At 31.6% G+C, this 24,219-nt stretch overlaps 3 protein-coding genes across 3 annotated transcripts; all 3 read right to left on the reverse strand.

Annotated features, from left to right (window-relative positions):
- Nucleotides 1-394: 394 nt before the first annotated feature.
- LOC123700471 lies at nt 395-8,421 on the reverse strand. Its single transcript, XM_045647695.1, has 14 exons — nt 8,386-8,421; nt 7,950-8,164; nt 6,538-6,604; nt 6,040-6,074; nt 5,928-5,958; nt 5,195-5,262; nt 4,798-4,858; nt 4,473-4,504; nt 3,652-3,694; nt 3,224-3,246; nt 1,713-1,734; nt 1,231-1,410; nt 723-827; nt 395-440 (listed from the first exon to the last, which is right to left on the reverse strand). The coding sequence occupies exons 1-14, from the start codon at nt 8,419-8,421 to the stop codon at nt 408-410; spliced, it is 951 nt and encodes a 316-aa protein (XP_045503651.1). The 3' UTR covers nt 395-407.
- A 4,331-nt stretch (nt 8,422-12,752) lies between these two features.
- Nucleotides 12,753-14,107, reverse strand: LOC123700478. Its single transcript, XM_045647708.1, has 4 exons — nt 14,078-14,107; nt 13,494-13,673; nt 13,076-13,183; nt 12,753-12,831 (listed from the first exon to the last, which is right to left on the reverse strand). The coding sequence occupies exons 1-4, from the start codon at nt 14,105-14,107 to the stop codon at nt 12,808-12,810; spliced, it is 342 nt and encodes a 113-aa protein (XP_045503664.1). The 3' UTR covers nt 12,753-12,807.
- A 3,430-nt stretch (nt 14,108-17,537) lies between these two features.
- Nucleotides 17,538-21,438, reverse strand: LOC123700487. Its single transcript, XM_045647721.1, has 4 exons — nt 21,373-21,438; nt 18,937-19,130; nt 18,686-18,746; nt 17,538-17,588 (listed from the first exon to the last, which is right to left on the reverse strand). Exons 1-4 carry the CDS (start codon nt 21,436-21,438, stop codon nt 17,538-17,540), a joined length of 372 nt encoding a protein of 123 aa, XP_045503677.1.
- Nucleotides 21,439-24,219: the final 2,781 nt, after the last annotated feature.

Consider the following 24,219-nt stretch of genomic DNA (forward strand, 5'->3'; position numbering starts at 1 on the left):
ACATAGGTTACTTTTTACCCCGGGGCATAGGATAGGTTTTATCCCGGAAATTCCACGGGAACGGGAACTATGCGGGTTTTTCTTTGACTGCGCGGGCGATGCCGCGGCCGCGGGTGGAAAGCTAGTAAAACTATAATAGTTATTGTGAAATGGTATTTCGATCATGGCACAAAGTAGCGAGGTCCCATTTAGATATTATTTTCTTCTATACTTTTACAAATAAATACATTTGTTAGGAGAAGTTTCTTACGGGAGAAACAGAAAGAAAGCCTAACGTAAAATTTGGAAATTAAGGAATAATAAAAGACATTGTGTACGATCGGCATACAAATATTAGCTAAATAAACAAAGCTATTAAATAAAACACTCTTGAGTCTAAATAATTTATTGTTCAGTTTTCAACTCAATCATCTCTCTTCTGAAAATGTTTTGTAGTCTTGCTGCAAAAGAAAAATGTGATTTAGAATCTAATAATAGTATTTATGGATATAAAACATTAAAAAAATACTAACAGCTTTTTAGACCATAATTTTTTATTTGTTTGTTTGTTTGAACGCGCTAATCTCAAGAACTATTGGTCCGATTTGAAAAATTATTTCAGTGTTAGATAGCCCATTTATCGAGGAAGGCTATAGACTAAGTATCTTTCATCAGGCTAAGACCAACAGGAGCGGAGCAATGCGGGTGAAACCGCGGGGCACAGCCAGTTATTAATACCTTACCTGACTGAAAAACCACCATTGCCTCAACTTTTCTTTTGTATCTCCCGGGATAAATTCTGAATGGTCCGGTGCGTTTTTGTTCACTGTAATATGGTCAAAACTGTTCTGAAAATTCCGTAAGTCACTATTATTTTTTTAATTATAGATCCAGTTAGTTATGTATTTCTTCATTAAATAATTTTTGTGTGACCCTTTTATAGACAAAACTAGCTTTCCGCCCGCGGTTTCGCCCGCGTTTTCAAAGAAAAACCCGCTTCGTTACCGTTCCCGTGGGATTTCCGGGCTACAACCTATCCCATGTGTTAATCCAAGTTACCATCTATGTGTGCTAAATTTCATTGTAATCGGTTCAGTAGTATTTGCAACATTAATAAACATACACATACACATCCATCCTCACAAACTTTCGCATTTATAATATTAGTAGGATAGGATAGGATTTTTTTCCCAGTACAATCGCTATTATAAAGATTTCCCATCGTGACTAGGTACAAACTACCATACTCACTTTTGAGCTTAAAAACCATTTCATTTTGTCCGATTTTTTATCATCTTTAATGACTGGTCGAACTGTCGTGGTAGTTATTTCTTCTGAACTATCCGTCGAATGATTCTCTAGTCCCTGATATTTTCTGAGTATTTCTTTAGTAGTTAAATAATTGCTACCTTCGCGTATGTTGTAAAGGTACTGTAAAATCAATTGGTTTAATATTGAGTAAGCAAAATAATAATTATAATCTAGTACTAGCGGTCCGCCCCGGCTTCGCCCGTGGTACAATTTACGTTTTCTCTACATAAGAACCATCCTCGTATGATCCTCGTACTTCAAGGAATATAATAAAAAAAGAATTATCGAAATCGGTCCACCCGTTCACGCGTGATGCCGTGACAACGGAAAACGGGTTTCATTTTTATACATAGGTATAGATTTGGTATCGTTAATGAAAAATAAGTTATAATTATAATACATGTATTATTTAGTAAACTTACTTTAGAATGAACTGGAACAAATCTGTAAAAACACGACATGATTAAAAAAATAGTAAAGCGTTTTCCTCAAGATTTCTGAATTTTATATTCTGTGAGTTGTAGTAGTATGCTGTACGTAGTATAAATAAGTATGGATTATTTTAATACAAAAGAACTAGGTAGGTACCTAACTCATGGAAAGAAAGAACTCATGGGCCATACATTTATTCAGCTACTGTTAATTATGTGTACTACAGTAGGAAGACCAGTGTTATGGATCGTCATGTCCATGGTCCATTATCTATCACCTAAATATTCACAAAACTGTATTTGCCACGTAACTGCATAAAGCCTTATGATAACTATAGGTAAGGTGTAGGTACCAGAAACACCAACACCATAAGCCAACACTTACATTACACAACAGTTACATTACACAACAGTTGTGACATGCAATAAAACGTCGAAAAAACAAGGGAAATCACTTGTTTTCCCTTAAACCGTCTTTAAATGTTAATTATAAATACAGTACCACCATAAAGTCGTTTACATTTACCCTAATTAAGGATCTCTTAGGGAAGGGGAAGTAATTTAGATAAACGTCGTTTGCGAATTAGATACCTACAAGTTTATTTTCGAACTGCGCTGAAAAAACTGAAAATGTCAACGCTAAATAAAATCAAAGAGGGGTGTAGTTATTATATTGGCAGTAGTTGGCAGTAATGAATATCAATTTTAAATATCTATGTAGTAAGATAAATAGGCGCTTCAATAAGCTTGAATAAGTCGTGAAATTATTGTCATTGATCCTTGATAAGGTGTACACTGTACAGAGTTTGAATTAAATCTGCCCGTAGAGTCGGTTACATACAAACAGGTGAAGTTATTACAAGCGTTTTAAAACTGTAATGGTTAATGTCATTTAAAAAAGGCGTGTCTGTTTATTAAAGGTTCGTTAGCTAGTTCGTTAGTAAAAAATATCCTTTTAAAATTACAGGGTTAGATACGTCTTAGATAGCCATTATTTCATGGCAGAGTTAGCAAAGTGCCTGTGCGTAGGCCAATTTAAATTTATATGGCCTTTTAAGTACCTACATTATAATATATTATATTGGCTTTTTCTTCAGCAAATCGAAATTTCTCATAACATCAGATTTGCGATGTGAGCTATAACGTGTTTCAATAAAATATGTTATTATTTCTGAAGATGAAGGTGTACTTAAGAACTATAATATATCTTCATATTATGTTAAAAGAATGTCGAATAATTTATATTTCGTAAAAATTCGTAACATCATTCGTAACATTCGTAGATCTTGAATGCTGAGAATAAGAGATTTCAAAACTCAGCATTGAAAATTAGAAAATATATGGCTGAGTGATATAAAAATAACTTTAGAAGTTAAAAATGTCAATCAGTGCATATATTAATTCTAAAATAATATTACACGCATGCTTAAATAAATACTTAAATTGAAAGAAAAAATACATAACTTATATGTACCTAGAAGATATTATAAAAAGTATATTACCGTTTCGGTCTTTCGTCGTATACCTAAAATACACAAACATGTATTCTCATACATTTGAATATAATTGCATACTGATGAATTCTGCTTATAATGCTAATTGTTGAAAATATTCAAATTATTATAAATATGTTGAGATTCACAAGCATTTATTTTTCGGTTATTATTGAGATGAAGAAGTTTTTAAATGAAGTTTTATTATTTTTAAGGTTTGAAAAATAAAAAAGATTCAGATTCGTAAAAACTGTGTAACTTTTGACTTCGTTTTAAGCATTTTTTTTTTACAAAAATAGGTAAAACACCTCGATAAAGCGTATGTGCTGATCTAGGTTTTTATCTATTTCATAATATATTACATATTCCTCCGATTTCGTTTATTACATTACCTAGTAGAACAATTTTATATTAAAATATATAAAAAAGTATTGCACCTCATTATGCCCTATATGTCCCCAATAACGGTCCTTGTATTTGCTGTAGATAATAAAAAATAATATTTATAAAATTTTCATTAATTTGTTGTTTATATAAAAATATCCGCTTATTTTTAACCGACTTCAAAAAAAGGAGGAGGTTATCAATTCGGCCGGTATATATATTTTTTTTATGTATGTACACCGATTACTCCGAGGTTTCTGAACCGATTTACGTGATTCTTTTTTTGTTCGATGCGGGATGGTGTCGAATTGGCCCCATAAAAATTTTATTCGGATAGGCCCAGTAGTTTTTATTTAATGGGCATTTTTGCAAGTGCAAGTTTGAAGTCGGTTGTTTTTAACGCAGTTATCACTTGTTTAAGAATCTTATTACTAGCTGTTCCCCGCGATTTAAACCGCAGTGCTCTGCTCCCGTTGGTCTTAACGTGATGATAATATACGTAATAATTAATATATTATAATTAATTAGGCCTATAAGCCTTCCTCGATAAATAGGTTAACTAACACCGAATTTTTTTTTCAAATCGGACCAGTAATTCCTGAGATTAGCACGTTTAAACGAACAAACTCTTCAGCTTTATAATATTAGTATAGATTCAATTATAAGAATCCATACTAATATTATAAATGCGAAAGTAACTCTGTCTGTCTGTCTGTCTGTTACTCAATCACGCCTAAACTACTGAACCAATTTGCATGAAATTTGGTATGGAGATATTTTGATATCCGAGAAAGGACATAGGCTACCTTTTATTGCGAAATATGTACCACGGGCGGAGCGGGGGCGGACCACTAGTATAAAAATAAAGACTTACTTATTGGTTAAAACTTTATTTGTTACAGATTCCTGTAAAATGATGACAATTAAAGTACAATAATTAATAGATAATGAATTGAGTTGTGTTTCTCTCTAATAATTGCCGATAAATTATAATTGTCTGGTTTTGGAATAGTGCTCTATTACAGAGAGATTTTAATTTTTTAAGTAAGTTTCGTAAGTAACTCAATTAGAGATTATCGTTGAATAAAATTTACAATTAAGTAATCATTATATTTTTTGTTGTAGATTTCGCTCTTTCAGCTACAATAAATGATAAGATTTTTCTTCTTTTTCAATAATAATTATTGTACTATTTTTACTACTGGACTGTTGATACTTACCTCATCTGGATTAACAGACGCAATGTATATCTTAAAATTTCTGAAAATAAAATGTTATGATTACATTTTAGCTAAATAAAAATATAATGCTTTCTACAATTAACAAAAACATTTAAAATTTCGTAAAATATGCATATACATCTGATTTTAAAATTAAATATGAACCATTACTCTTCTCTGTCATGAAATTAGTAAGTATTTTAGTATCAAAACGATGAAAGGTCAATTGAATCAAAATAGTTGGCGCTGTTCCCTCATGATGCATATAATAAAAGTTGAAACGTAGGTACCTATTAAGTTAAATTTATTATATAGGTATTTCATAGATGTATGAAGTAGTTCCCTATATAAATAATGCTTTTATTACAAGACTTACCCTTTGTTAAAAGGGATGTTAAGTTTATGGATCGCTGTCAATAACTTATTCTGAAAGTCTTGCCTATCCTGAAATTAAATTACATTCAAAGTCTGTATTAATATGTAACCATAAATAATATTCGAAGAATTATCTTATCGAAATTCGTGGAAGGACTAAAATAAGACCTAGACTGTCTTAAAATAAGTGTTAAATTACCTTCTAAAGATTTCTAAGGGTTCTTTGAATTGCTTTAAATTTTTTGTAAAGTAATAAAAACATGCCCTTCTTTCTTAAAATAATATAGTTTTATTTGTAGAGCATTATGTTTTCTACGTACTTTAACTTGCCCACCCCAGGTTTGTATAAAAATAATAGAGAATGTTCTAGAGATAGAGAATATATCTCAATACTCACACTACATCTTTAAGTAGGTATATAGCAATTAACTATATAAAAATAAGTCGGGTTTTCCTTCCTGACGCTATAACTCCGGAATGCACGAACCGATTTCCACGGTTTTGCATTCGTTGGAAAGGTCTCGGGCTCCGTGAGGTTTATAGCAAAGAAAAGGTGTATCTGGTGGCGAAACGGAGTTCGCCCGGTTTGCTAGTTATTTAATTTAATATTTATATAAAATCATAGTATTCTTCCAAAAAACCGATAAATACAAGTGCAGAAAAACTTCCTACACTTGGCAAACTCTATCTAAGTATTTATTTTTTTTAATTAATAAACTATGCCAATAACTTACAACATCTAAAACAGTTGATGCGATCTGAAATCTTCAAACATAGATTAATTTAAAAATTAAAAAGTATCAATACTTCTATATTTTATAAGAATCTAATAATTGTTCCTATTACCTTGGTTGACTGCGTTCAGATTTTGTTGGTAATATCTGTAATGTTTATTATTTTTTAATAATAGATATCTTGGACGCATCTTGCTGGCCATTGAAAAAAGTTGTTTGACTTATTCTATTTAATGATACTCAAAATCATATTATAGTAAAGATTATCCAGCTACGAAGTAGCTCCGTATTATTACTATATTTTTAAATTCACCATTCAGAACTTTCAACTCTTAATTTAACCTTCAAATTAATACAATATAGCCTGGAACAATATCGGTGGCTCGGCGGTTGGAGCAATTTCAGCTGTTCTCTAAATTGCCCCTGCTTGCCTATACACTTCACAATTAAGGAGCCAATTAAGGCAATGCAATATTGCCCCTGCTGCAGGCAGGTGAGTAGTCGGTGTAAGTCGAAGTAAAAAGAAGCTATTTAATATGACATAACCGATTCTCTAAAAATATTCTGCTCATTATAAATACATGACATACATTTTATGAAGATGTCGTACCATAATATAATCCGATGTACTTCTGCGAAATCCTGTATTCAGGACTCGTTCATTTTTCGCGTCGTACCTTCAAGAAATATGAAATTTAATATAGGTTGCTTTTCGAGTTGAGCAAATGGGGGATTTTATTGGAAAATCTTTATTAAAATATAATATAGTACCCATTGTATATATCTGTATATTCTGTTTACTATAGAAGTAAATAAGTGAAGCCTCATATCCCCTATAGGTATACTCTATATTAAACATCTGTTTCGCTGATACATTTTCTGTAAGGACAATTAAGTGATCAGATTTCTATATTCAGCCAGACCGTGCCATTTTTTTAGTCAGCCCCGGATATCGAACCCGGGAACTTTGGTTCTAAGGTGAAGCAAGTGGGCAATCCAGGCGATAGGGGTTAAAAATACAGTTAAAAATTAACTAAATTGACATGTTGGAGGAAATTATTATATTTATTTTACTATGCAATGTCTAGTGAAGCTTAAATATAGATTCTATTAATGTACATTCAAGAAAAAGGTCGCTAACATTTTCTGCGAAATGTAACAACTTCACTCATTCCAAAAGTTTGCACAGCTTTCAAACTTAACGCAATTCTTTGTAAGGTTTTACGTACAGAGGTAACACTATAACTTATAAAACTTCGGATATGAAAATAGAAGTTATTCTCTTTCACTTCATACTTTACTCAAGTTTTCTTTATAGAATATTTTTAGTTCTGACATAAGTGCCCTTACGCACTAGCGGTTAATATGCAACCGCTTATGATTGTACGCACTAATCATAAAAGCGGTTGCATATTAAAATGGGAAAGCGGCTAACCGCGCGGTTAGCCGCCCCCGCGGTTAACCGCTAGTGCGTAAGGGCACTAAACATTGTAAAATTTTATGACAACTTCAGGGTAACTGCTCCAAAGGTGAAATTAAATTATACAGTTGAAAACGATAAATACCCTATTTCTTATAGAGTTAAGTATCTACTACGTAATTACCTAATTAATAACGAAGTGAATTCATATAAAAAAACAGTTTAGAAGTAAGGACGATTAGTAGGTAGAATTAAACCCAAGACAATTTTCTTATCTATATTATGGTAAATTATTTCTTAACTACAGCAACTCGGAACTCAGTTATATGCAAAAAGCAATTATAACGTATGTCGTTATTGATTCAATGTAGATTGTTTATGTTGTTAAATTCTTGTCAATATCTTCGAAATTGAATAAAACATTAAATAACATTATTTGCACATAAAATGCCACTTGCACTATGATTCATATAACAAGCACAATATAAAGGCCGAAATTTTGTGTTATCACCTAAAGAAGTACTATTGACTGGAATGGAATGTCATTATTTATGAAAACAAAGAAAACAGCATTTAAATATTTTCTAAAATTCGATGTTTACCTTATACCCAGGTTATCTATATTCCCATAAACGCCAGCGCCATCCTCTAATTCCTGATGTGGAAACTTGATGGCTGACTTCAGCATTCCTAGGGAAGGTCTGATCAGCGTGTGTCCCGGGAGGATTGGTTCAGCTTCAGGCAAATGGTTGGGTAGGCCTGGTACTCCAACAATGTGGGACACCTCTCGAGGATCGAACTGGTAGTAACTACGTCTCTGGAAAATATATTTTGATGTTATTTGAGTATTATTTATCTGTGCTATTGTTTATCTGTACCTAATGCTTCTGCTTGAAAGTTTTAATCTGTCTGGAATTTCTTCAATTTGTTTTTTTTATTGTTTTTAATATTAGAAATAACCTTGGAAATAACTGATGCTTCTGAATTTTATACGATAATAGAAAAGTTATTTTTTATATATTTTTGTTACCAGCTAACGAAAATTTTTGATGGATGTTTCGAGAAGTATTTCATTACGAGTAATTGAATAGTCTACTATATTATAAAAATATGCCAATGAAGTTGAAGTAAATACCAGTATAAACTTACCGATGGAATAATATCATTGTATATGCCTTGGCTCTCTGCACGTGTTTTCTGAAGATTTAATAACGTTAAATATATTGCTGTCGGTGATAATTATAATATATTATCTATTGTAATAGTTTGTAAAGATCTTACGGCTATATTATAGTCCAGTTGACTTCTCAAGCTAACTCCGCTACAATATCCGATAATCTAAAATAAAACATTATTATTAAATATACACTATGTAAGTATATTGTAAGATTAACTTTAGGTTCTAATAAACATAATCCATCGTAAAACATCGCTCCCAAAATGCTAAAAATTACTTTCATAACAATATTATATTTACATCCAATTTATATTCTTAATAAGAACAACACTTGACCTCAATCAAGAGCGACGAAAATGATACAAAAATAACGTCAAAATAACTCAATTATTAATACCAACTTACAAAAATAACAAGCCAAAGTTTCTGTATCTCCATTCTGTACTCCATAGTTTTGATAACGAATTACGTCATGAACAATCAAAGTTTTCTTATTAAAATTTGATTGGTTATGATTAAAAAGTTTGGAAGCGCCTAAAATCGGGTTTGCGCAAATTAATTTCTACGACTTTCCGTATTAATTTCTTGGTTCAGTGATCACCTGTAACTTTATTGTATGGCTAGTTGTGCCCTGCAGTTTTGCCTGTGGATATACATAGTAATTATCAACATTTTGGGGCATAACACTTCGCCCCCTATTTCATGGTTTTAGTGGATACATTTTTAAAGGAAGTAGCCGATATTAGAACTCTATGTTTTTCATTGTTTTTTGAATTTCATCCAAGTCGGTATAGCGGTTTCACAAAAGCGTAACAAACAAACAAACAGTCAATTTCCAAGTATAGCTATTACTAGATACTAGATAACATTGATTATTTTTATATCCTTTGAGATTTGGTTTTCAAATAACTCTATCGTATCCGTAACAAGAGCATTCTTGTAAACAAAAAGATTATTATTTTTTACTTTTATTTTGAACTGTCATGACCACGTCTAGGTTCGTATAGATTAATTGGTTTCCGAACCACAGTCGTTTGACTCTAAGCTCAGTTTTTTCAGTTCAAAATAAAAATACATTGGTGATATTAAAACTGTACAGCTATTTTTATTAATAAAAACACAGGAATTGTCCATCAAATATTTCTATATGGATAAAAAATACAATGTATGTCAAAAATACAATGCTGGGTCATCTAGTAATTTTTTTATAGTTTTGGTTCAGTATTGTCCTTGTTGGCAAATCCTTCTAATATTATAAAGCGAAAGTTTCTGACGATGAAGGGTATGTGTATGTTTGTTACTCTTTCACGCAAATACTACTGAACCGATTACAATGAAATTTAGCACACATATAGAGGGTAACTTGTATTAACATAAAGGAGATTTTATCCCGGAAATCCCACGGGAACTATGAGGGTTTTTCTTTGAAAACGCGGGCGAAGCCGCGGGCGGGACGATAGTTTATTTTATAGTTTTGGCTCAATATCTTCCTGGTTGGCAAATGTATGTAAAATAAATAAATTAAGCCTTATAAAATACCTTAATTAAAAGCCATGCATTTAAGACAGGAAGTAAAATGTATCGGGGAGTGGCTAAATGGAATCGAAAGGTGTAAAGTAAATATTTTTGGGCCGGTTAATGCTTTAGGATTGGGAGTTTGTTTTGTTTATTGTTGTGAAAACTTCTGTCTATTAAAAAGACAATATTGAATTGAATCTACAATAATTTTCCTTTAAATAAAGAAATAAGTATAGAAAACAGACGACTCATTTTTCAATCGAATATCGATATTTTATTACGTTTCATATCAATTTTCATTTGAGAATTAGTATATTGTGATTGAGCACTTTGAATTGTGATTATAAAGTTTCTATAAACCTTTTTATCTGTTTTCTTATTGTTGATTAAACCCTTATATTATTAGAACTTACCTACCCACAATATTCCACAATATTCCTGTCATAACATTAGCAACATATCAGAGCAAATTTAGCGAACATCTTGTTTCGCAGACGTCCGTACAAAGTACCGTCGATCTATCACATTTTTTGCTTCATCTTATAGCTTTGGCAGATAGAAAGCGTACATAGCGCGCGTCAGAGCGCTAAACTGACGCCGCGCTATGACGTCGTGACGGTAATATACCGTCAAATAGCGTGCAAGACTATTACCGCGTAGTAGTGGTTTCCGACTAGCGTCTTGTTCGCCTTATGTCACACGTTCAACTCGTTTGAGCGTTGCCGCGCTTCTATGCTCGTATAATCCATGTTGATACTGACATGACACTACTGGTTCGAGCGAACAAGTCGAAATATGTCCGTTTATAAGAGACCGGTTCTTAGAAGCGCCTTATGTAGCGCGCGTGTAAGCGCGTATGCTGAAGCCAAAAAAATTCGCTAGTCTGAAATGGCTCTACATCTTGGCGTTATAGCGCGGCATCTGCTTAACGCATTCTATTTGACAAAGCTTTATGCTTCGATTTTATTCTTATCAATTACTGTCAAGAGCAATGAATTGCAGTGTGCGGGAAATTCCGCTAGGAGTGTGTGATATGGGAATAGGGGTTAATTTACGTTTGGATTAGTCATCTCATTATTATACTATAGAGTATTGACTGTAGACTTCTACAGTGTAGAACATCTTGGAGTAAAGTGAGAGTAAATCTGATTATTTATCCCTTTAATATTAAAAGATTTAAGAAGTAATCTTTTCGACGATTTTGAATATAAAGTTTGAAAATGTTTAATTTACCAAAAATAGTAGATTTTTAAAAAGAATAAGGATATTGCTCTCGATGAATTTAAAATCTAGATAAAATATAATGAAAGAGTACATAATAAAACAATAAAGGTAGGGAAAAAAGAAGTTTAAGAAGCAACTAAGTACATTTTTCAAATCTATTTAAGACACTATTTCACCATAAATATAAACATTTATTTAATTTATTAACTAAACAGAAACCAAGTAAAAAATAAACCTGTATATTAATTGAACCGTATGCTCTTCAATTACCCAGAGGCAAAGAAATACTAGAAAAGATTCGTTTCAAAACATTTGTAGTGCACAGAAAATACTGGAGAAATTGAGAATAGGAAATTGTTGTAAAGGTAAGCTTACACTAAGATATTATTTTTTTTGAAGGAAATTTTCTTTTATCGATTTATTTTCTTGATAATACTTTTATCGTTATTTTTTACTTACAGGCTTTATATTAATTCAAATAAAATGTAAATAATGCGAACAAAATCAATAGCATTTAATTCTTATGATTTCACTTTACACACCTTAACTTAAACCTTAAAGATTTAAAATTGAAATAATCCAATATCTTTTAAAAGAACATCTAAGAATTAAAAATGCACATACAATCAAAATACTATTAACAGTTCAAATATAAATGACATTTCCTATAACTATTGAGATATCATATTTAAAAAATGCTATATTATTTTTATATTTCAGTGTGTGACGTTCCTTATTAAATTTAATGCACCAATACGAATAGAAAGGCGTGTATTGTACGCGATACGATGTTAAAATCTTCTTTTCACAATAAAGAAACTGATTTCTCTGTCCGTTTCTGTTTATAAAATATATTCCATCCGTATTTTGGAATAAATTAATTTTATATTTAGACTTAATAGAAACAAATTATTATTTATTATGGATAAGCAAAATAGTATATTTTTGCTTATGAATGAAATATCTTTCACCAGCAAATATCTTTATATTATATCTATAAACGAAATTGTATATTAATTAACATCACGATAATGCTATCCTCATTTTTCCCGGGTTTTCTGGCAGAAATCGCTCATAGCGATAAGACCGCTTTATAACAATATAAACTGATCTGACTCTTTATAGACTATAGAGTACAGAGTGTAGAGTTGTGTGTGTTGAGTACAGAGTTAGACTGTGCTATATTTAGTGTGCAATAAAGAATATTTCATTCATACATTCATTCATAATTGGATGTCTAGATTAAGAATGTATATAGAAAAACTAAAAGAAAGTTCATTATCATCATGATTATAAAAGAACTAGGTATTATTATTGTTATTATTGTTAATATATATTTATTATTGAATGACGTAAACAAAAATCCCTTCGTACAAGAAAATTGCTTGACACTGTTCGGGAAAAGTTTTCCAAAATGTCACGGTACGTTCATTAATTTTTATACGTGTTTTTTCGTTGAAACTTGCCCAGAAATAAATAAAACGTATACGGTTGATGAACTGCTGTTTTATTTTTAGATTACTTGAGTTTGATACTTGATTTTATTCTAACGGTTTGAAGTCATCCTGAAACATATCAATTTTTTTATATAAAAATATGTTCCTATACTTGAATATAAACTATACTATGCTGGTTATAATAATTATATCACGTCACACTAAATTCAAGATGGCGGCCTTTACAGAAAACACTATTTTAGAGCTCAAATTCTTAACAATGAGCACTAACACACGGTCTTGGTACTTGGTACTCGTTGTAATGAGTGCATAATAATCATTATTTTTTTCTATAATATTTAAAAAGAAATACCTGATTAAAATACCACCATTTTCTTCCAAAGAACAACGCAGTGCCGGATGGTCCATAATTACTGAAAATTGGCGCGTAAGGGTTGACGTTCATGTGGTCACCGTCCATCTAAAATTGGTAATTCAATATTAAATAATTAAATAGAATGCTGCGCTAACGATTCAGATAACAATGATTTTTACTAAAAACTAAAAACTTTTCAGTTTTTACTATAAAAATAATGCTTATTTGAAAATGAATCATGGATATCCAATGTCCATTGTCCAATTGAGTTTATTAAAAAAATTGGTTTAGGTGTTTATAATATATTGACTGTATTAACTTCTTTGTATTAATTGTCTAATATCGATGAATTCAAGCTTGCATAAGCGGATATTTTTAAGGTCATAGATAATAATAATCTATTATATAATATAACCTTATGGTTCCACATCCAGTTTTGTTTATACTTGTCCTTATGAAGTGTGTATGGGTTTCCAGGGTTCTTCTCATAATCTGAACTAGCTGATGATGAAGACATTTCAGAGGAAGACGTCGATTCGCTGGAATGACGGATCCTGTATGCTGACTTTATTTTTCTCGTTCTTCGCAGATTTACCTTAAAAAAATTTTAAGCTCGTCGGTTCTGTTGCTTGTCCTTTTTACCAAGTTATTATTATGTTGTTTGCATTCGTGATAGTAAATTTTTATAAGTAACTAGCTGTGCCCCGCGGTTTTTCCATTTGCCCGCATTGTTCCGGTCCAGGTTCCTGAGATTAGCGTGTTCAAACAAACAAACAAAGTCTTCAGCTTTATAATATTAGTGTAGATTCCCATGAATGCCGTATGGAAAAAATTCACTTATATGTACCATCTCTATTACTACTATTAAAAAAACAACTTCAAAAGATGGAAGCTCTATCTACCACTCTACGAACATTTTTTTGTTAGGTTAATTTTTCTTTATTTCCACCAAAAATTGTTCCCACAAATCTCTCCACAAAATTCTGCATTCGGAAATACAGGAATATCTGAATTGTCAAGCTCAGACATGATTACAACTAAATATATTATGCGGTTGGTTACCGACCGCGGCATTATTATTTTATCTATACTAATATTATAAAGCTGAAAGTTTTTTTGTTTGTTTGTTTGAATGCGCTAATCTCAGGAACTACTGGGCCAATTTGAAAAATTCTTTCGGTGTTAGATAGCCCATTTATCGAGCAAAGCTATATTATCACGCTAAGACAAACAGGAGCGGAGCAATGCTTGTGAAACCGCGCGGCACAGCTAGTTCATAATAAAAGTCAAATTCACTAGAATTTCGATCAAACTCCCGATTATAATTAATTACAATTTGTATAGTATAATTATTTCATCAAAGCTCTTTACTAAGAAACAAATATTACTAGTTGTGCCCGCGACTTCGTCCGCGTGGAATAGTGACTGCATAGTAGTTACTACATATCATACTTACAATTATTGAGTAAACACGTACTACCATATACACTTAAAAGAATTGTTATATAGTATTTATTACTAACTAGCTTACCGCCCGCGGCTTCGCCCGCTTTGTCTAAAACGTAATAAATTATATACTAAAACCTTCCTCTTGAATCACTCTATCTACTAAAAAAAACCGCATCAAAATCCATTGCGTAGTTTTAAAGATTTAAGCATACAAAGGGACATAGGGTCAGAAAAAGCGACTTTGTTTTATAGTATGTACCTAGTAAGGATGATACTTTAATTAAAGTAATTTAGTATAATAACTAAGCGAAATAGTTTAATTAATTTAAATATTTGTTATACAAAGTACATAACGATCGGAACGAATCTTGAATATTTATGATGTTTTATAACATCTTAAAATATTTTGTTCTTAAAAGGAGGCGTGTTTCGACCTCAATTAGACGCAAAGAGAAGGTGCGATTTCTATGTACCTAGATATTCTTTTGTTTGCTTATAAGATGTTTTCCATAAAGTAACTGCTAGTCATTTAGGACTGCAAGATTAGGCTGTATTCGTCTTTTACGTGATCCGAAACCCTTTCTGGCTTTTAAATAAGTACTACCTTTATTACTAAGATGCCCATCTTAAGTATTAAGGTGAAGAATTTTGATAAATGTAACTCATTAACAACGTAATATTATGCAATATGCATAATATATCTGTAGAATATTTGTAGACGTTATAATGACTTCGTTTTGTTATTTGGTTCTTGATGTTGAGTTACTCACATTTTCATTGGAAGGCAATGAATCAACACTGAAAATATATGGGTAATAAAGATTACATTGTTTATAATAATTAAACAATCATTATTTTGTAATCTACGCTGACTCATATCAGACAAATCATTTTTACGATAATAACATTAAAAAAAAACAACAACTAATTTAAAATTATTGTAAATCAATTTTAATAATAGATCTACATTCTACACGACGATGTGAAAAAAAACATAACCAAGATAAAATATCAATTGGTATGTTAAATTTTAAATGATAAATTCACCGTAAAATTATTTGTAACTAGGTTTCCGCCCGCGGCCTCGCCCGCGTTTTCAAAGGAAAACCCGCATAGTTCATTTTTCCGGGATGTCCGGGGTAAAACGGGATATCCTATGTGTTAATCAAGTTACCCTCTATATATGTGTGCTAAATTTCATTGTAATCGGTTGAGTAGTTTATGCGTGAAAACCATACATACATAATTATGTACAAAGATAAGAGGAAAGGTTTGTAATTACAAACCCTTTCCTCTTTATAATATTAGTATAGGTATACATGAGTTAAGAGTAAGTACACATTGGGCGTTTTGAAACGCGCGTTTGGCTAACGTGCAATTTGAGAACTTTGATTTCAGATGCACTAATATTGTTGACTAGCTTTCCGCCTGCGGCTTCGCCCGCGTTTTCAAAGAAAAACCCGCATATTTCCCGTTCCCGTGGGATTTCCGGGATATAACCTAGCCTATGTTACTCGTGGATAATGTAGCTTTCGAATGGTGAAAGAATTTTTAAAATCGGTCCAGTAGTTTATGAGCCTATTCATTACAATCAAACAAACAAACAAACAAAGTTTTCCTCTTTATAATATTAGTGTAGAAGTGTAGATGACAACTTACTCATCTATAATTTCACTTGCATTATTTTCATACTCCAGGATCTGAAATTAAAAAGCGACTTTAAGAATAATAATTAAATAAATACCTATGTTTTTTCTAGCTCTACTTCCTAACTATAGGTAGGGATATTAAGTAGTAACTCAAAAATGGCTTGAAGGTTTTTTTTACATTTATCTAGTGATAATATAAAAAGGAGTATCTAATACTTACGTTTGTGTCAATATCTGGCTGCCTATAAATAATAATTGTAAATTAGTATGTTGTGATTTTGCAGGAAACACTCAATTAGTTAAATAAGTTGTTGTACTTACGTATTTTTGGTATTGGCGCTTTTTGGATCTATTTCTATTACAACCTTAAAAATTTTATGAATATAAATATATTATTTTAATGAATATAGTTATAATTTAAGATTAATGCACAGCATATCATAGACTTAAAAATAGGTGTGCAAATAATTCACAGCCTTAAAAAACATGATTTATCTATGTAGAATGCAACATGCAACATGAAAAAATATTGTTTAATATAAGATAATGATAATATTTATGATTATTGATTATTTTCTATTTTATTTGAGTTTACTGTCTGTTAAAAATTGTTACTGTTAAACAGAAGAAGTCACTACCCATCAAATGATTCTTGATTCCATATTATTCCTAGCGGTCCGCCCTGGCTTCGCCCGTGTTACATGTTTACGTTTTCTCTCCAGTAAAACCAGCCTCGTACCTACTTCAAGGAATATTATAAAAAAAAAGAATTAATGAAATCGGTTCAACCGTTCTCGAGTTATGCGCTTACCAACACATTTTGCGATTCATTTTTATATCTATACTATAATATTATAAAGCTGAAGAGTTTGTTTGTTTGTTTGAACGCGCTAATCTCAGGAACCGCTGGTCAGATTTGAAAAATTATTTCGGTGTTAGATAGCCCATTTATCGAGGAAGGCTATGTTATCACGCTTAAACCAACAAGAGCGGAGCAATGCTGGTAAAACCGCGGGGCACAGCTAGTTTTAGATAAAATCAAATATTAATTAACTTGTTACTTACTACAGGAGTCTTGCTGCAAAAAATAAATAATTTTCCAAATATATTCAATTATCTATACTAATATTATAAAGAGGAAAGGTTTGTATGTACGTATGTATGGTTTTCACGGATAAACTACTGAACCGACTATAATGAAATTTAGCACACATATAGAGGGTAACTTGGATTAACACATAGGATAGGTTTTATCGCGGAAATCCCACGGGAACGGGAACTATGCGGGTTTTCCTTTGAAAACGCGGGCGAAGACGCGGGCGAAAAGCTAGTAAATAAATATTTAATGAAGGAAAATTTACTCACGCGTTGTTCTTTATTTGTATGTTTTCAATAGCTCCAATTATCGTTGCCTAATGGAATACGAATGTTAATTATTTCACAATTATTTTATCAGTTACAACCGTGCAATTGAAAGCAAATAATTAATGAATTATAATGATTTTACTTATTTATATAATTATTGTAATAAATGATGTTATATTTGTGTAGGTGTATTTACTAGTCTCAACAAAAGCTCACGTTTCCTGATGTTTCCAAACCTATTGATGTCTCCAATGAAATGATTATTTTTTATTACCCATCTTAGCATTATTAAATACATATATCAATGAACTACTTAAGATAAGCAAAAAAATATGCAAGAGTGTTTTTCCTTTATAAATATTATATTAAAATAATTAACAATAAGAACCAGAAACCATGATTATTTTAAAAACACTGGCAAACACCTCAATTTTATAAGTAGGTATAGATATAAAGCTCGATAAATCGCAATCTCCAATACTTGAGATGTATCCAATATTACATAATAAGGAATCTGGGACGCGACCACTGACCGCTTATTGAAGGTCTTTTGATCGACTGAAAGACTGGTCTTAATAATAATGTTGTATACGATTTATTTAGGGATGATATTTCAATACTTGGTTAACTAATTTGTAAAATATCGTATTGAACAATCATCTCAAAAATGTCTTTTGAAAGTTTACATTATTATTTTTATACTAGCTTCCGCCCGCGACTCCGTCCGCGCGTAAAAATTAAGAAAAATTAAGATTAATTTTTTTTTCTACGTATTTTTCCGGGATAAAAAGTATCCTATTTTACGCCCAGGATTATCATACACCACCAGGAAATCGAACATACGATCGCCTGAACATACAGACAGACAGACAAAAATTTTTTTTATCACATATTTGGGCTTGGTATCGATCCAGTAACACCCCCTGCTATTTATTTTTTCAATATTTTCAATGTACAGAATTGACCCTTCTACAGATTTATTATACCTATGTATAGATCATTGTGTGAAAATTCTGCCCTTGGTTTATATCAGGATGTTATTTTTCTGCCAATAAGTTTAGGCATGGCACATGACTAGGTCTTACGAAGATTCAACAAATCGAAAAGATAGAAATTATTGTTTTGGAGTGAGGTACCTACATACCGCAAGGTTGTTGTTTTTTCTAAAGTCTGTGTATCTCACTCGTTCATTATTTTTCCCGTAACTGAAAAAGTAATATGTAGTTAAAAATTATAAAATAGGTGTGCAACTTTTAAACAATTAATGTATTGACTCAAATGAGATAGTAGCTGCAGACCGGAAATCGAATAGGTAGTATTAAATTAAAAATACCTTAAATCATACATCCAAACTTTCATACTCTAGGATTTGATTATTGTTTATTTTATGCTTACGATATTCCAATATTTTCTATATTCCCGTACACGCTTTGACTGATATCTCTATGAGGGAATTTGACAGCAGACTTGAGCATGCCAAACGCTGGCTTGAGCAACGTGTGGCCTGGTAGGATTTTTTCAGCCCTGGGTAAATGTTCAGGGTATCTTGGAACTCCCAGTATTTCGTCATCAGAAAATATCGATCTTCTCTGAAAGTATATTAAGTTTTCGAATGAAATGTTTCATTGAATGATTATTATTGTTTTGGTGAAAATAATAATGTATGTGTATGTGTAATGTGCGTAAGTAAAATACATTAATTATTTGATGGATTTTAAAATAGAGATTGAAAGAAATTCTGGAATCTTCGATTTAATAGGTTCGGAGCGCTGCTTTACTTGTATGGTAGGAACAATATAAATGTAAAGTAAGTAAGAATTTAAAATCTTAGCTAATTATTTTAATTTCCCAAATTAATATAATTGGTCAATTTTAGTTTGCTTAATAAGTTTGAAGTTATCGGAACGTTGAGATAACTTATGAATCCTTGAGTCAGAGAAGATAATGAAACAAAGGAAGCGTCAGTCGCCATTCGGAACTTCGGCCTTTATAAATACAAGTTTATTATAATGTACACCTCAGAGGATATAACAAGTAACAAATAATAAAAATGATAAATTAATTATCACTAAAAAAGTGATTAATATATCAATTTATGTCTAGGTACATAAATCTACATAACTTGATATATATAATATATTATGTAGGTATGTATAGGTAAATGTTATAAATATTGCGAAACGATTTATGTAGAGTTATCATTTGTTTATTTTTTTTGTTAAAAGCTCTGATAATTTCATAATCAAATTACCCCATATGGATCTTATTTAGCTATTTTTAACATAACATTAATAATAATATGTGACATCTAACAATCCTGATTGCCACTAGGAAAGCCATAAATGGAATATAGAAAAGACCAAACTGAAACACCACGTGCTAGTAAAACCCTCTACTAAACTAACTATAACACCTATTCACCAATTACCAAAGCCCATTTATATGTCCGCAACTGTACACTATCAGAAACTCGCGAGACAAAAGGATTTGCTCAATGTACACGAATATTCGCTTCATGACTCAGTCCTCTAACTTGATAGTTACGGAAAGTTTGGCCAAGTTAGTGTGAACATGGCTTATCAATTATCGGTGGGAACAGTTGATCCGATATGGTTGGTATGGTACGGATTGTAGTTTAGCATGCTCTAGAAACGCATGATTCACGCTACACCGTGCCGGGGACGGGCTGTGCCGGATCCGGGAAACAAATTAAACGTCAAATCACTACATAGTATAAAACTAAGTCGCTTTCTCCGTCCTTATGTCCCTTTGTATGCTTAAATCTTTAAAACTACGCGGTGAACGCGTGGACGTAGAACCGAAGGGGCCTGGGATCAATTTCTAGAGGAGACGAAGAAAAAAGAAACGACTAGGTTGGCAGGTCGGTTTCATTTTTTTTTCAAAAGCTATCTGCACTGGTTTATTAGTTCTTCAGGGGTAGGTAGGTACAGAATTAGTTTACAGACAATTCGCAGACCGACAGACACAACATGTGCACCTACAAATTAATAAAAAAAATCAATTTATGACGCAAATTTATATTTCCTACCAACGGAAATAAATTTTCATTCCCTGAAAATGTATATCTCATAGTAAAGGATACTCAAATGAAAGCAATTTTCTTTCGACTTGGTTCCATACGTAACGTATCAAAGGTATGTTTAAACCATTTACATTTGCTTAGTGAAAACTTGGAAACTATTCGACAAAATATGTCGAGTTAAACTTGAATCACTTTGAAATTCAGGAAAGTGCCTTCGGGCTTAAACAAGACTAATATCGCTTACCTAAACATGTTTCAGTCAGGTGAATTAGATTGCACAAACATACTCATATATAAATACTTAACGTGATCTTTACTCAGAATAGACTAGCTGTGCCCACCGGTTTTAGCCGCATTGCTCCTCTCTTATTGGTCTTAACGTGATATTATAGCCTATAATATAGCCTATAGCCTTCCTCGATAAATATTGCCTCGAGCCAGCTATATAACATTGAAATTACTTATCAAATCGGACCCGTAGTTCCTGACTATACAAACAAACAAACAAACTCTTCAGCTTTAGAATCATGTATTCAACCGAAAAAGTCATGCCAATTCATTTCGAAAATAATAATATAATAGTGTGATTATTTTTATCTTCGTTAATTATTTATTATTAGCTTTTAGAGGCAAATACTCCAGAGCAAATATATCCTATATTGTTTTGCGACAAGCCACGACGAAACGACGTTACGTCTATCAATTGATTAAATCCTTGTAAATCTGTTCAGTTATTCCGGCGTGAAAATGTAACTTGATATACAGTCATAAAAAATAATTGAACTTACCTTTACAAAATCCAAGAGATTACGAATATCCACTGATTTGACATTTCTCCCATATAACACAACCATATTCTAAAATAAATATTTAAATTAATTTATTTATACCAGAAGTCTACGTCGCTGAAAAATAGATGTAAGCCAGATATGATTTAGCCAATAGGCATACAAAATTTCATGAGAATCGGTCCAGCAGTTCCGTAGAATGGTAACTAACATTGTAACACGAGAATATAATATAGAGATTTAGATATAGAGCATTTAGATTTTTTTTTACTTTTGTTTTGATCCCGGGTCAACATGTGCGTAGCACGTAGTAGCGTGCGTAGAGTGACAGTCTTATCAGATAATATACATTGTGTTTTGGAATGTTTCTGTGTGGAATTACTCAACAGACTGGTCTTTGGAATGTCCGAATTAACGAGTTAAGCTATATAGTCCTTTTATTATAGGGGACTTTCACTAGTGATATATGGACCTTTTACGATGAGGTACAATAATTGTATATCGTAAGTACTACATAAATTACTTTGAGTAAATAAAACCCTATTGTGATATGAAAATATTGAGCCGAAATAAAGTATTTTTCATACCATGTTAAGTTATGAAAAAAAAATATTATTATGTTTTATTAAGGTCCAGCTTTCCGCCTGCGGTTTCGCCCGCATTTTCAAAGAAAAACCCGCATAATTCCCGTTCCCGTGGGATTTCCGGGATAAAACCTAGCCTATGTTACTCGTGGATAATGTAGCTTTCGAATGGTGAAAGAATTTTTAAAATCGGTCCAGTAGTTTAAGAGCCTATTCATTACAATCAAACAAACAAACAAAGTTTTCCTATTTATAATATTAGTGTAGATAATATTTTCATTCATTCGTCTTTCTCTTAGAATACATTCTAATTTAGGAAACATAAAATGCAAAGTGAAGTTGATTCAAAGAAAGCACAAAATTATTAAACACCAATTAGAATTTCTACTATAATCTTTCAGAATGAAACCGCTTCTGTAATATTTAATACGCAGGAAACATTTGACTTTACTTCATAAATTACGAATTTGTATTTTGAATGAAAAGTAAAAATTACCTTTTCAATTAACTGTTTTGAAAAGTTGCGTCTTCATTTATAATTTAGCATATTTAATTACATAGAAATTCTATCTCGTTTGTAATATAAAACAGATTTGTAAGTATGGATTTATGTTTGTTACTCTATTACGTAAAAACTACGCCACGGATTTGTATGAAACTTTACAGGAATATGGATTGTAATATGAAAATAACCGACCGCCTCCTTGGTACAGTGGTTGACGCGCGAGCGGAGAACCGAGGGGTCCTGGGTTTGATTCTCGGTGGAGGAAAAAAAATGTCTCGGTCTGGCAGGACACAGAAGGCTGATCACCTACTTGTCCCTAAAGAAAATTGATCAGTAAAACAGATGTATGCATCATGCATCTGCCCCTTACCCCACTACGGGGACACGGGACTTCACTTTTTTTTATCAAAATAACACATGAGCTATAGGAATATTTGATATTGCACGCGGGTTCATCCGCAGTTGAAACCGCGCGGCACAGCTAGTTGTTAATAATTTAATTCATAATATAGAGAGCGAGCAATATCAACAGATTGAAATTAATTAAAATATCATTATTATAATGTTGTGATGTCAATTAATTAATTACTATTAAAATGATTTGCGGAATACTTAATCAAACGTATATTATAAATATAAAAATGAATAGCATGATGTGTTGGTAAGCGCATAACTCGAGAACGGCTGAACCAATTTCGATAATTCTTTTTTTATTATATTTCTTGAAGTACGAGGATGGATCAGTAGAGAAAACGTAAACATGTACCACGGGCGAAGCCTGGGCGGACCGCTAGTTATAAATATTATATTCTTATCTGAAATATTGTATTCAGACACGAGTATATTATAACGAAGGGGTAAATGTCCAAAAATATTTAATTACCTAGGCTATTTGCTATTAAATTAATTAATTCAAAATTGTATTATTATTATTATACAGAAAACCATAATTTACATTACTGAGAGCAAATGTAAAACAAAAACTAAACTTTAAACACTTTTAATTTCAAGAGAATTCAGGAAAAATAGGTAACTAGTCAATAATATTCAGTAGGATAGGTACTCAATACTGCAACGAAGTTTTTATCTCATTCAAAGATTCCGTATTGTTTTTTAGCGCTTAATGTAGTTTCAATGGAGCAACATCTCAGATGAGAAATGCTTTTCTTTATCTTGTCTTTAAGAATTACGTAGTTTTTGTGATATTAGCTTCGTTTTATCAATTTTACTGATGACTTGTCAATGTTGATGGTAGCTTCTAGCAAATTTTTAAAAAGTCTTACGGCTTTTTTGAATAATTTTTTTTTTTGAATTTTTGAATATATTTATTACCTATCTATGTGTACCTACGTATGGATAGAAACAAAATACAAAGGCGCTATACCAAATAAAATGAACAGTAAAATAATGAAAACAGTATAATAGTGAAAAATAACTTACTGTAATCAATAAATAACAAATAACACCCCAATCCATTTTATTAGTTTACAATTTATCGGTTTTCAATAACATTAAACTGCTTTCATAACTCCAGGACATTGATTGCAATAACTTTCCTCATCTATTAAATACACAATTCCAAATATATCTTCGATATTACAAACACTTCAATCTATAATATGTCTTAACTCTAAACCTTAACGTTTACTTTGCTTTGTACACAATACTCTGAAATTATACAATCTAAAGGTAACTTACATGGAGCAATCATAACCACAAGTTTGGTGACCTTACAATCAACTGAATATACAATTAAAG

The sequence above is a fragment of the Colias croceus genome, chromosome 2 (assembly GCF_905220415.1).
Source record: "Colias croceus chromosome 2, ilColCroc2.1".
In the NCBI taxonomy this organism is placed as follows: Eukaryota; Metazoa; Arthropoda; class Insecta; order Lepidoptera; family Pieridae; genus Colias; species Colias croceus.

Coding starts and splice junctions, on each gene's coding strand:
- LOC123700478 (XM_045647708.1), bottom strand. CDS start 14,107: ATGTCTGAGCTTGACAATTCAGATATTCCT. Junction 13,674..14,077: donor TTGACAATTCAGATATTCCT/GTATTTCCGAAT, acceptor AATTTTTTTAAG/GTAAATCTGCGAAGAACGAG. Junction 13,184..13,493: donor ACTGGATGTGGAACCATAAG/GTTATATTATAT, acceptor TACCAATTTTAG/ATGGACGGTGACCACATGAA.
- LOC123700471 (XM_045647695.1), bottom strand. CDS start 8,421: ATGAAATACTTCTCGAAACATCCATCAAAAATTTTC. Junction 3,695..4,472: donor AATAAAGTTTTAACCAATAA/GTAAGTCTTTAT, acceptor TATTATCTACAG/CAAATACAAGGACCGTTATT. Junction 828..1,230: donor AATGGTTTTTAAGCTCAAAA/GTGAGTATGGTA, acceptor CGGAATTTTCAG/AACAGTTTTGACCATATTAC.
- LOC123700487 (XM_045647721.1), bottom strand. CDS start 21,438: ATGGTTGTGTTATATGGGAGAAATGTCAAATCAGTGGATATTCGTAAT. Junction 18,747..18,936: donor ATAGAAAATATTGGAATATC/GTAAGCATAAAA, acceptor TTACTTTTTCAG/TTACGGGAAAAATAATGAAC. Junction 17,589..18,685: donor GAAAAAACAACAACCTTGCG/GTATGTAGGTAC, acceptor GTATTCCATTAG/GCAACGATAATTGGAGCTAT.